Source organism: Myodes glareolus, chromosome 13 (assembly GCF_982192425.1).
Source record: "Myodes glareolus chromosome 13, mMyoGla1.1, whole genome shotgun sequence".
NCBI classification, from domain to species: Eukaryota; Metazoa; Chordata; class Mammalia; order Rodentia; family Cricetidae; genus Myodes; species Myodes glareolus.
This window is the reverse complement of record NC_142038.1, coordinates 51,566,173-51,578,919: the sequence shown is the minus strand read 5'-3', so window position 1 is coordinate 51,578,919 and position 12,747 is coordinate 51,566,173. Positions and strand designations below refer to the sequence as shown.

Here is a 12,747-nt window from a genome sequence, read left to right as displayed (position 1 = left end):
CTGAGATAATTGGAATTTCCCCTGGAATCTAATGCTGGGAGAAGGAAATACAGATGGGCCTTTTGAGAGTCTGTGTTAGGGAGGAGATAAACCCAGTGGGAGGTAGAGAGGGCTGAGCAGGCAGTAACCAGCCTGGACACTATTCCTAGGGAGCCTGGGAATAGGAAACTCGAACATAACCATGTGATCAGTCAGTCAGCCATGTAAGCAGGTTCCCTGAATGCCGGCTGACCCTGGCACCCAAGGCCTCCCAGGGGATTCATTAGTAGAACAGAGAAATGTTTATCACCAGAAGTGGGGTGTTAAGATTGTCTCCACATGTCTCGAAACTGACGTGGAAACCGTCCCTCTCTCCCAGCACTGGTTTCCCGGCATGTACGTCCTTATCTGATCTCCTTCTCACCAAAGGCTGCAGAGATGGGTGTCATCTTTATTCCCAGTTTATGGATAAGGAGACCAGGGTGGAAAAGAATTTAAGTCATTTTTGTCATAGTCAAATAGCTTGCAAATGGTGGGGCCAGGCTCTGTTTGCTCCCACTCCCAGCTCTACCAGGATGGGTTGTTGGGGTCAGATCCAGATCTCCCAGGAAGGGAGAACCTGACGAAAGAGAACTTGAAACTTCAGAATAGGTCAGTTCTGTGACCAGGGCTAAGAAAGCACTGCTAGAGTCCTTTGACAGCAATGGTGACCTTTGACCTTCCCTTGAAGAAGGGGTGGAGAGCAGACTGAATTGAGAGGGAATAAGAAAACAATCCGCAACCTGGCAGTGATTGTGCAGGCCTTTAATCTTAATCTCATTTAGGAGGCAGGCCGCGGGCAGATCTCTGTGAGTTTGAGGCCAGCTGGTCTACTGAGTGAGTTCCAGGACAGCCAAAGCTGTTACACAGAGAACTCCTGTCTCAGAGAAATAAAAGAAAATTATCCTTTTGGGATCTTAGGGTGTCATGAATGGTGAGACAGACAATGATGATGACAAAGGCTCTTGAGCTGCTAACTAGAGCTGGGATAAAGGAGGAACTTGGAAAATACCCTGAAGGACGGGGAAACTAGACGGCCAACGGGAGGAAGAGGTGGGAGGAACAGCACAGTGGAGCTGCAGGCCAGGTGCCGGGAGCAGTTAAGGACCTGAAGCCTACTTTCCTTTGTAACAGTGTCTCCCTCCTAGAGATGCTGCTGTTAGCCTTTGTTGTCATTAAGAGCTTAAGAAGGAGGTAAAAGCCAGGGAGAGGACCCCTGTTGTGCAGTATCTAGCCACCTCTGGGTGAATTGAGATCAAAGAAGGTCTGAAGAGCCTAGGGGAGGATGCCTTGAACAAGTCTCCAGGAGTCCTGGGACCCTAGTCAAGAAGGCCTTTGTGATGATTATCAAGGTCCAAATAGGCTCCCTACAGTCCTCCTGCCTCCCCTGCTGGGAGTCAGCCCCTGACTCCAGAAGTGGGGGGCGGACTGGGGTGTGGCAAAGTTTGGAGGTAGAAGGTGGACAGGTTAAGAACAGCTCCACACCAAATTCAGGCCAGAGAAGAATGTAATCCTGCCCATTCACCCACCTCTACTGCCAGCAGATAACAGCTGGGTATGTAAAGACTTCAAGGTCCTGCCCCCTTCTCAGGCTTCATTGCTGCCCCACAAACTCTAACGGAGGTTTCTGGATCCAGGTGTAAAAGATGCATCCTTTTATTTCTTTTTTTCTTTTTGGTTTTTCGAGACAGGGTTTCCCTGTGTAACAGTCCTAGCTGTCCTGGAACTAGCTCTTGTAGACCAGGCTGGCCTCAAACTCAGAGATCCCCAGCCTCTGCCTCCCGAGTTCTGGGATTAAAGACAGGCTTCAACTACAGGCATCATTTAAGAATGGTCTCTGGCTGGCTGCGCAGTGGAGGCACGTGCCTTTAATCCCAGCACTCAGGAGGCAGAGGCTGGGGATCTCTGTGAGTTCGAGGACAGCCTGATCTACAAGAGCTAGTTCCAGGACAGGCTCCAAAGCTACAGAGAAACCCTGTCTTGAAAAACCATAAAAAAAAAAAAACCAACCCAACCCAAACAAACAAACAAACAAAAAAGAACGGCCTCTGGTCAGGCAGTGGTGGCAGACATCTTTAATCCCAGCACTTGGGAGGCAGAGGCAGGTGGATCTCTGAGTTTGAGGCCAGCCTGGACTACAGAGTGAGTTCCAGTACAGACTCCATAGCTACTGAGAAACTCTGTCTCAACAAACCAAAAGAAAAAAGAGAAAAGAGAAAACAAAACAAAAAACAAAACAAGAATGGCCTCTGACTGAGTGTGGTGACAGACTTTTAATCCATACTCAGGAGGCAGAGGCAGACAGATCTCTGTGATCTCTGCATAGTTTCAGGGCAGCCAGGACTAGACCCTGCTTCAAACAAATAAACAAACGGAAAATAAATAAACATTATAACAGAAGACCTCTTGGGCTAGAGAGATGGCTTAGCAGTTAAGAGCACTGACTGCTTTTCCAGAAGACCCAGGTTCAATTTCCAGCACCCACATGGCAACTCACAGTTGTCTGTAACTCCAGTTCCAGGGGACCTGACACCCTCACACAGACATACACACAGGCAAAACACCAATGCACATAAAATTAAAAAGAAAGAAAAAGGCCTCTCTAATTGAAACACTCGAATGCATGAACTGACACCCCAGGGAGAGGAACCGAAATTAATTTGCAGGAGGGATTTCTCTCACAATTGACAATGATACATGAGTAGCTTGTACAGAAGTTCTGGTTAGTTTTTTGTAGAGGTTCTGTAAGAATAATAACACGAAATATTATTCAACCAGAAAGAAGAAGCAAACTGTGTCTTTCGAAGAACAAGTGGTGAAACGAGGTCATTGTTTTCAAGGAAATAATCCAGACTCCAGAGAAGTGTCGCCTTTTTTTTTCATAAATGGAGTCTCAAAACATGTTATTAAAGCTGGGTGGTGGTGGTGGCACATGCCTTTAGTCCCAGCACTTGGGGAGGCAGAGGCAGGCGGATCTGTCTGAGTTCAAGGCCAGCCTGGTCTATAGAGCGAGTTCCAGGATCTCTCAAAAACTGTCAGTAAAGCTAAGGGGAGGCTATTAGGGAAGAAAAGGGGCTCAGGGGAGTAGAATTAGAGAGGATAGTGTGGAGGTAAATATGGTGTAATGGGTTTTTTTTAATATTTATTTATTTATTTATTTATTATGTATACACTATTCAGTCTCTGTGTATGCCTGCAGGCCAGAAGAGGGCACCAGACCTCATTACAGATGGTTGTGAGCCACCATGTGGTTGCCAAGAATTGAACTCAGGACCTTTGAAAGAGCAGGCAATGCTCTTAACCACTGAGCCCTATCTCTCCAGCTGTGGTGTTGGACTATGGCAGGCCATGAAGACAGCCGGGCCCCAGGTAGGAAGCTGTGTGGCGGGTAAGAGACAGAGACATGGATAGGCAGGCCATGTAGAATGAAGTTGCATATTTATTTAGTGGGTTATAGAGGGGAAGGAGAGAAGGGGAAAGAGCAGAGAGAGAGAGGAAGAGAGAGAGGGGGAAACAGAGAGGGGGAAAGGGGAGAAGGGGAGAAGGGAGAGATAGAAGCTGCCTCTGAGAGAGAGAGAGAGAGAGTGAGAGAGAGAGAGAAAGGGAAAGGAAAGGACTCAGGTTGGAAGCTGAAGATCAGCTTGCCTCAGCAGACACGGGGAGGGAGTGGGTGTGGCTTGTATCTTAAAGGGACAGGACAGATGATTATATATGGTCAAAGTATACTGTGTGCCTGCATGAACATTCCACAAAGAAATGCATTGTTTTGTACAATATATGCTAACAAAAAATGTGAAGAAGACCAATAGCACCAGAGCCTCCACTGATACATTGGCCCTGTGTAGTAGAGGACAGTCATATTTATAGCTTTACAGCACCCTGAAGGCTGACACAGAAAGATCATGACTTGGAGGACCCATCCGGACTACTCAAGGGGACCCTGTCTTCAGGGAATGGTGTGGGGATAAATGACAGATAAAGAGACAATCTCCTGTAATTTCAGGAGGAGCGGTGTCAAGAGTTTGGGGCAAGTCTGGACCACATGGTGATTTTACAGCAGTCTTGAGGCCCACTGAAGGAAAGTTCTTTCCTCTTGGTCAAGAAAATGGAATTTCTGGCTTGCTTGGAGACCTAACATTCCAGTTAGGCTAGACAATCGCCTGATTGAGGGAGTATCCTCAGGAAGGTAGATTTACACTAAGCCCGACTGAAGAGATAGGAAGAATAATTATACCTTCAGGGAGGTAATGTACTTTTCCTTCCCAGAAAGCACAGCCCTATGAAGTCATTTTCAGAGCCACAGGCTCGCAGAGATTCCCTTTCTGAGCAGGCTTTCCCTGCCGCTGGACTTCGTTGTCTCCAAAGCGCCTCTCTTGCCATGTGCTTGGCTTCAGTGCCACCTTCACTCCCTGGCACAGCCTTTTCTTTTCCTTTTAACCAATAGTCCTCTGCGCACCTGCTCAAGTTTCTGCCTTTCCTGCCCTGAGTTTCTGTTTTCAACTTGAATAAAATTGTTCTGAGTCCCTCATTAATTTTTTTATTTTTTATTTTTTTAAAAGATCAGAGAAATGGTTCAGTGGCTTAGAGTACTTGGTGTTCTCACAGAGGACTGGGTTTGATTCCCGGAGTAGCTCACAATAACCCTTAACTCCAATTCCAAGGGATCTGATGCCCTTCCTGGCTTCTGTGGGCACCAGGCAAGCACATGATGTGCACACAACACACACATATATGTAAGCAAAAATACTTATACATATAAAATAAGATAAATAAATGTAAAAAATTAATTAAAAAGCAAGACCAGACCAGCATTCAGGAGGCAGAGGCAGGCAGATATCTGTGAGTTTGAGGCCAGCCTGGTCTATAAGAGCTAGTTCCAGAACAGGCTTCAGAGGTATAGAGAAACCCTGTCTCGAAAAAAAAGATTTATTAATTATTATTATTATTATTATTGGTTTTTTGAGACAGGGTTTCTCTGTAGCTTTAGAGCCTGTCTTGGAACTAGCTCTTATAGACCAGGCTGACCTCGAACTCAAAGAGATCTGTCTGCCGCTGCCTCCTGAGTTCTGGGATTAAAGGCATGCACCACCACCACCCAGCTAAATCTTCTTTTTTAAAGAGCCTTATGGTCATATGTGACTGTAACCCCAGTACTGGGGAAATGGACAGGCTAATCTCTTGGGCCTTGTCTAGCTAGCCTAGCCAAAAAATGGGGAGTAGCAGGTTTACTGAGAGGCCTTGTCACAAGAGACAAGGTTGAGAGTGATAAAGCAGGATACATGAAGTACTCCTCTGGCTTTTGTACACACCCACACCCCTCCCCACAGCGCCTACACACACCACAAACATACACCCAAACCACACACAAGTACACCACACACGTACACCACACATACACACCACACACAAGTATACAACACACACACAGCCCCCTACACACACCACACACACACAAACCACACACAAGTACACCACACACACCACACACAATACCACACCCACACACCCACAGACCCCTACACACACAAACACACACCCAAACCACACACAAGTACACCACACACACACACCACACACAAGTACACCACACACCCACACCCCCCTACACACACCCAAACCACACACAAGTATACCACACACACACATCCACATACACAAGTATACCACTCCCCCCCACAAGCACACCACACATACAAGCACACCACACACAAGTATACCACACACACACACACACACACACACACACACACTAAAAAATAAAAATAAGATGGGCATAGTAGTGCACACCTTTAACCCCAGTACTCGGGGGCAGAGGCAGGCAGATCTCTGAGTTCAAGGACAGTCTGGCCTACAAAGTGAATTCTAGACAGCCAGAGCTACTCAGAGAAACCCTATCTTGAAAAACCAAATAAACACATACATACATACATACATACATACATACATAATCTTTAAAAAGTGAGAGAGGAAAAAAAGAATTGTCTGGTGTGCTAATATACTTCTTTAATCCTAGCATTCCGAGTTCAAGGCCAGCCTGATCTCCATACTCAGTTCCTGGCCACCAGGACTACAGAGTAAGATAATGTCTCAAAAATAAAAATAAATAAAAAAATTTTAAAAAATAAAAATAAATATGTAAGTAAAATAAGGGCTGGAGAGATGGCTCAGCAGTTAAAAATTCTGACTGTTCTTCCAGAGGATCCAGGTGAATTCCCAGCACCCACATGGCAGCTCACAACCATCTGTAACTCCAGCTCTAGGCGATCGGACGCCCTATTCTGACCTCCCCGGCACTAGGCACAGGTACTAGGCACGCTTGTGGCACACAGACATACATTCAGGAAAAACACCCATATATATAATAATTTTTTTGAGACAGGATTTCAAGTCAGGTCCTGGACTAGCTGTGTAGACCAGGATGGCCTCGAACTCATAGAGATCTGCAGGCCTCTGCCTCCTGAATGCTGGAATTAAAGGCATTCACCACTACTGTGCTAAAATTTTTTAATTAAAATAAACAGGTAAGTAAGTAAACAAACAAATGTAAAACATATGCAATATATGAAAAATTAAGTATAAAAATCGAAATGGGGCAGCGGTAATATGGCACTCGGGAGACAGAGGCAGGTTAGTTTGAGGCCAGCCTGATCTACAAGAGCTAGTTCCAGGACACACACACACACACACACACACACACACACACAAATAAAACAAAGTCTCAAAAAACAGAAACAAAACAAAACAAAAATCCTTTCCATATTTTCTTATTCTACATGGCATATTTCCTAAGGCTAACAGGCCGGTGGCTGCGGAAACAACATTCGAGTCATGTCCAGCTGGGTCTTGGTTGGATGGCCAGCCTCAAGGCTCCCTGTGCAAGCTCTAGGACCCTAAAACTGCCAATAGATGAAGAGTTGTGTGACCTTGAAAGTCCCTTTCTCTTTCAGGAAAGTAGCAGTGGGATTTGGTACTTCCTTCTGAGTTTGCTGGGGACTAAACAATGTGGGAAACACGTCCCTTTAAGCGTTTGTTGATCTTCGAAGCGCCACGCTCACAAGGTACCGGGGTCCAATTTGGGGCCTTGGCGGAGGAGCATCTAGAACCCGCGCCTAAACTCTCGCGAGATTGCCTCTCCGTGCCTCGCGACGTCATCCCCTCCGCGGCCGTGGCTGCGCCGGCGCCGGCGCGTAAGGTCCTCGCAGGGGCGGCCCGTATCCCTCCGCCGCCGGCCCGGCCCGGCCCTCCCTCCCAGGCCCGCCAATCCCGGAGCCTCCCGACCTGCCCCTCGGCCTGGGCCCACCCCGCGCTCTGGCGGCCCCACCCCGGCGGCGCCGCCCGCCAGCCCGCCCGCGCGTCTCTTAGTCCACCTGCATCTGGCAGGCCAGGAGGCTTCCAAGGCTCCGCGACCGTAAGGCGCTCGGCGAGCCCGGGGTCTGGGGCTCTTCCTCCCCGGCGGAGGGATCCACGGCGGCTGAGGAGGCGGCACTGAGCCTACGAGGAAGAGGCGGCTACGGCGGCGGCGGCTGTGGCAGCAGCGCATAAAGGGGCCGCCGCCGGGTGATGCGGTGACCGCTGCGGCAGGCCCAGTAGCTGAGTGGGCCTCGGCCCTCAGCTCGTCGGATCCGCGCTTCGGAGCTCCCGGTCTTCTCCGGCCGACTCGCGACCGCTCGGGCGGTCTCAGGCCCCCCTCGCCCCTTCCCCGTCCCTCCCCCGTCCCCGTCCCCGCCCCGGGGGCCGTCGCCACCGTTTCCCACCATGGCTCTGAAGAGAATCCACAAGGTAAGCGGCCAAGGTGTTGCTGTGGGAATGGGCCGCTGGGAGAGCCCGCTGAGTAGGTTGCGGCCTGCACTTCCCGCGGTCGCCTCTGCTGGGCTCGCGGCGTCTGCTTCCCGCTGCCGGCGCCGGCCCCACGGGGCGGCCTTCACACCCCACTCCCAGAGATGGCGCCCGCGAAGGCCGGAGCGCGGGGACCCTGTTAGGCCGAAGTTGCTCCGGTTCTCGCAGTCGTCCACCCCGACGCCTTTCCAGGCCTCCCTGCAGCCTGGGACTTGGTGCTCTCTAGGGCTATTGTCCGCCTGGGAAGGGGACTTGGGCGCGGGAAGGGGGGGTGGGGGGCAGCGACTGGGGCGTTGGGCGGCCCTATGGTTTGAGGTCGATAGGGCGGCTTGTCCAATCTCTGTCCCCCTACTCGGGCGCCCTACCCTGAGCTCCCTGAGATCGAACACCCAGACAGGGCGACCGGAGGGTCCCTTTGCCCGATCCATGACTGTTTCCTTGAGTTCACTTAACTCTTGGGCAGCTGGCAGCACGCTGAAGTCCTCCTTACTGGTCTGGAAAGTCAGAGGGAAGAAAATGCCCCTCCGGAGGGAGGAGGGGGTTAAGTGGAGAAGCGTTGTGTTCCTCGGGGTTGCCGCATGTCGTCGGAGACTAACCCTTCAGTTTTGCAGGACTGAAGCTAGTGGAACAACTGTTTACCTGGTAGGGTGAAGCCAGGCAGTTCCGAAAACCGAACGTTGAAAACCGCCGGAGAAAATTCCTTTCACAGACTTCTCCCAAAATGTTTTTAACGCTAAAATTAGACGGTATATTCGTAAAGACCTAATTTAGAAGGGATTTTACTCGATTTTTGATTAGAAATAATTTCTTAGTTCTTCTAAACGAGAGGTTAGCCATTTAGTTATTAAGATTTAGTATTAGGAGAGCATAGGCTTCGTGTAAACTTTAGTGCCCCCAATATTAACCTCTCGGTGTCACTATTATTTTTTTCTTTGGACGTAAGAAGTCACCCACTTTGAATTTTGTTTGGTATTTTATTAGTAAGTGGTAGGGCATGGGATTACCCATAAGGGCTGATAGGATGGGGTCACAAAGAATGGAGAACGAAGTCAAAATGCAGATTGAAAGATGGAAAACCACAGTTCAGCAATTGGTCCTCGTTTTATTCTTTATTCAAGACTTGGAATGTGGAATTAATTCCATTTCTTACCGTGAATTAGCACCTTACCAACTTTTGTTTTTTGTTTTTTTTTTTTGAAATCAAAGGATGGGCTTTAGCAATAAGTCTTGTACTAAAATGAAGCATGATCTTTGCTAAAAGAAGAATGGACTTGGGGCTGGAGAGATGGCTCAGCGTCAGCGTTTAAGAACAGCACTGACTGTTCTTCCTGAGGACCCATGTTCAACCAGCACCCACATGGCAGCTCACAACTGTGGCTCCAGTTACAGGGGGTCTGATACCTTCACACCAATGCACATAAAATAAAGATAAATAATTTTTTTAAGTATGAGCTTAGTGAAAGATCTCTTGAAAAACCATGTAAAGGATAAACATCCAAGTAATGTGTATGTATCTTCTCTCTCTCTCTCTCTCTCTCTCTCTTTATCTTTTCTTGACGGGATTTCTCTGTGTAGCAGCCTTGGTTGTCCTGGAACTTACTTTCTTTGTAGACCAGGCTGGCCTCAAACTCAGAGATTTTCCTCTCAAGAGCTGGGATTAAAGGCACCTGCCACTGCCACCCAGCATGTGTATGTATTTTAAGGACTTTAGCAGTCATAGGGCCTTATAGAGTCTAGTGGGAAGTTATCAATTTGAGTTGCCATTTGAGTTATACCTATAGAAGATCCCCCAAAGCTGGGAGATAAAGTGAGTTTGATGTGATAATTTTCAAAGATTCTTAATTTTTTTTCCTTAAGGTAGGGTCTTCCTAGCTCTGTTGGCTTGCAACTTACTGTGGTGAAGATTAGGCTGGCCTCAAACTCCAAGAGCCATCTGCCTCTATCTTCAGAGTGCTGAGATTAAACCAACAAGTTAATAGCTTTTAGTGTTTGTATTAATATCTGTGCTATAGAGACTTCTTCAGAGAGGGCGATAACACTGACTCAAAACATACACTTAAGTCTTAAAATAACGTTTGCCCCCAGCTATTTTTGAGATAGGCTGTCACTGTTCAGATTGGTATTTATTCTCAGTACTGGGATGCAGGCAGGTACCACCACACATGTCTTCACTTTAAATCTTTTTGTACAGTACATGGGATTGAGCCCAGAATCTTATGTGTGCTAAGGCAAACACTCTACCACTGAACTACATTCCCAGTTCTTATAAATCTTTAAAAAGAAAATCAGGTTTAGAAATGATCACTTGACCTTAAAAATATTTGTGTGTGTTTCACCCATAGCCCTCACTTGAACTATTTTACACCTTTCCATGGGTCCTAGAGATTGAGTTTTTGTTTAGGGCTTCTCTTTGTAGCCCTGGCTGTACTGGAACTTGCTTTGTAGACCACTCTGGTCTTGAACTCACAGAGAGCTACCTTCCTCTGCCTCCTGAGTTTTGGGCTTAAGGATGTGTACAACTATCATTTGGCTATTTGTTTCAATAAACCTTTAAAAATTATGTGTTTTACTTGTGAATGTTTTGCTTTCATGCATCTGTGTGCTCACTGTATATGCCTGTTGAATCACCCGGAAATAGAGTTAGAGGTGGTTGTGAGCCACCATTCGGGAGCTGGGAATCCAATCTGGATTCTCAGCAAGAACAAAAATAATCTTAACAGCTCAGCTGTCTCAGTCCCCCAGCTGTTTTCCTGATACAGGTTAGCATGAATTCCAATCTGACCTGAAACTATGTAGGGGGGCATGACTTTGAATTTGTGCTCCTTCAGCCCCTACCTCCTGAATACTGTGACTGTAAGCATGTGCCACCCTGTTAAGTTTTAAGTGGCCCTGGAATCAAACCCAGAGTTTGAACTCCGCCATCTGAGCTGCATTCTTAGCTCAGTATTTTTAATTCATATATGTATCTCTCCATCCCCATTTAGTAACCTAGAACCTTTGTTGAAGTCAAGTATGGCTTGACTTTTCTTAGACTGCTAAAGACTAGAAAAACCCTTTTTTATTTTCATCAAAATTACTGTGAAAACAAGCAGAAGTTGTGTTTCTCAAACTTTTTTTCGCATGGCATATATAGTTTACATTGGCTTAATGGGTACAGTTAAAACCATTCCTATCTTATCCTCCGTCCAATATATCTGATCTGGAATCCCAAGAAGACTTGCTTGGTCTGTATAATCAGTCTTAGTGTTGCCTTTCCTATTGTCAGTCTCTGAAAAGAGCTATTACTTAAATATCCCTTCAACCTCAAATGTCATGAAGTGTTTTTTTTTTTCCTTTTGTTTTAAAGATTTATTATGTATGCAGTGTTCTGCCTGCACACCAGGAGAGGGTATCAGATCTCATTATAGATGGTTGTAAGTCACCATGTTGTTGCTGGGAATTGAACTCGGTACTTCTGGAAGAGCAGTCAGTGCTCTTAACCTCTGAGCCATCTCTCCAGCCCATCATGAAGTGTTTTATCTGGTTCTAATAGAATTCTTAAAATTTTACCTCATTTGACAGGAGGCATCTTTAGAAATTCAGTATTTTGCTGGATGGTGGCACTTGGGAGGCAGAGGCAGGTATATATCTGTGAGTTCTAAGCCAGCCTGGTCTACGGAGCAAATTCCAGGACAGGCTCCAAAGCTAGAGTAACCCTGCCTTAAAAGCCTCCCAAAAATAAAAAATAAGAATTCATTATCTTACTTCTTTGATATATAATACAAATTTTTGTCTGAATTTGGTACTTTTTGTCTGAATTTTGGTATGTATTTTTTATTCTTTGAATTTCATAAATACGTAGTCTGTTTTGGCCAAATTTACAGCACTTTTTATTTTCACTGCTGAGGATTAGACCAAGGGCCTCGTACATTCTCAGCAGATACCACACTACTGAGCTACCCCAAGTCCTGGAAAAAACTTTTGATGGGCATTATTTTGATGTATATCTTAGAGATTCCTTAGCTAGTCTTTAGCCAAAATTTACCATGGAGACACATTATGAATAGTATGGTTCTAGCACGGATTTTAATTGTGTGTGCGCATGTAGGTCTTCATGTCCGTGTGTCTGTGTCTATACCAAATGACCTTCTGTGTTTTAGTTTTCTGCTGACTTTATAGGTTTTGATGCTTTGAGGCCTGCCTGCCTCTTCTAGTACCACCCCCAGCCCTTTTCCAGTTGGCTGCATCTCATCTGTTGTGAGCTAAGAAACCAGATCACAGAGCTTATTAAAATTGTGTCTAAAATAAGATCCAGTAGGCTTTGAGTGAAGAAGGTTTCATGCGTTCTCTGAACTGTATGGTCTCTTTGACTGATCAAAGACCTTTTTGACTTCCTGTTTTTCCTTTTACCTTTAGTTGTAAAGATGCAGGTGCCCTTGTTGAAATACAGGCTTAATTTTTCTGTTTTTGAGAAGGTTAGCAGGTTGAATATTTTGATTCCTCCAGGAGTTGTAGATTGACAAAAGAGAAGGTACTTAGTCTTGGGGGTGAAGCTCAGTAGAGAGAGTGCTTGACTAGTTTGCAAAGCCCTGTTTGATTTCTAGCACTTTGGGTGCTTCTGTAATCCCAGAACTGAGAAGATGGTGACAGGAGGCTCAGAAGTTCAAGGTCGTCCTCAGCTACAAATTATATTTGAGGGCAGTCTTGGGTACATAAGATTCTTTCTTAATAAGTACTTTAAAGCCCAATAATTCCCTATATATTTTAATGGTGTCTTGATAGTTTAAGGTTTGTGTACATAGCTTTGAAATATAGTAATGCCATCATTGATCCATATCTAAGGCAAACTTCTAAGATCTCTTAGGAGACAAAGTTCTCAGTTAAAAAAAGGTTTTGAACTCAAGACAGATAACT

At 46.2% G+C, this 12,747-nt stretch overlaps 1 protein-coding gene across 1 annotated transcript in view; it reads left to right on the top strand.

Moving 5' to 3' along the window:
* Positions 1 to 7,356: 7,356 nt before the first annotated feature.
* The window catches only part of Ube2d2 (ubiquitin conjugating enzyme E2 D2), a 36,325-nt gene continuing 30,934 nt past the window's right edge, over positions 7,357 to 12,747 (top strand). Inside the window, exon 1 of the mRNA XM_087896154.1 lies at positions 7,357 to 7,797. Within this exon, the coding sequence (XP_087752280.1) occupies positions 7,774 to 7,797 (24 nt within the window). The 5' untranslated portion in view covers positions 7,357 to 7,773. The remainder of the gene's footprint in view (positions 7,798 to 12,747) is intronic.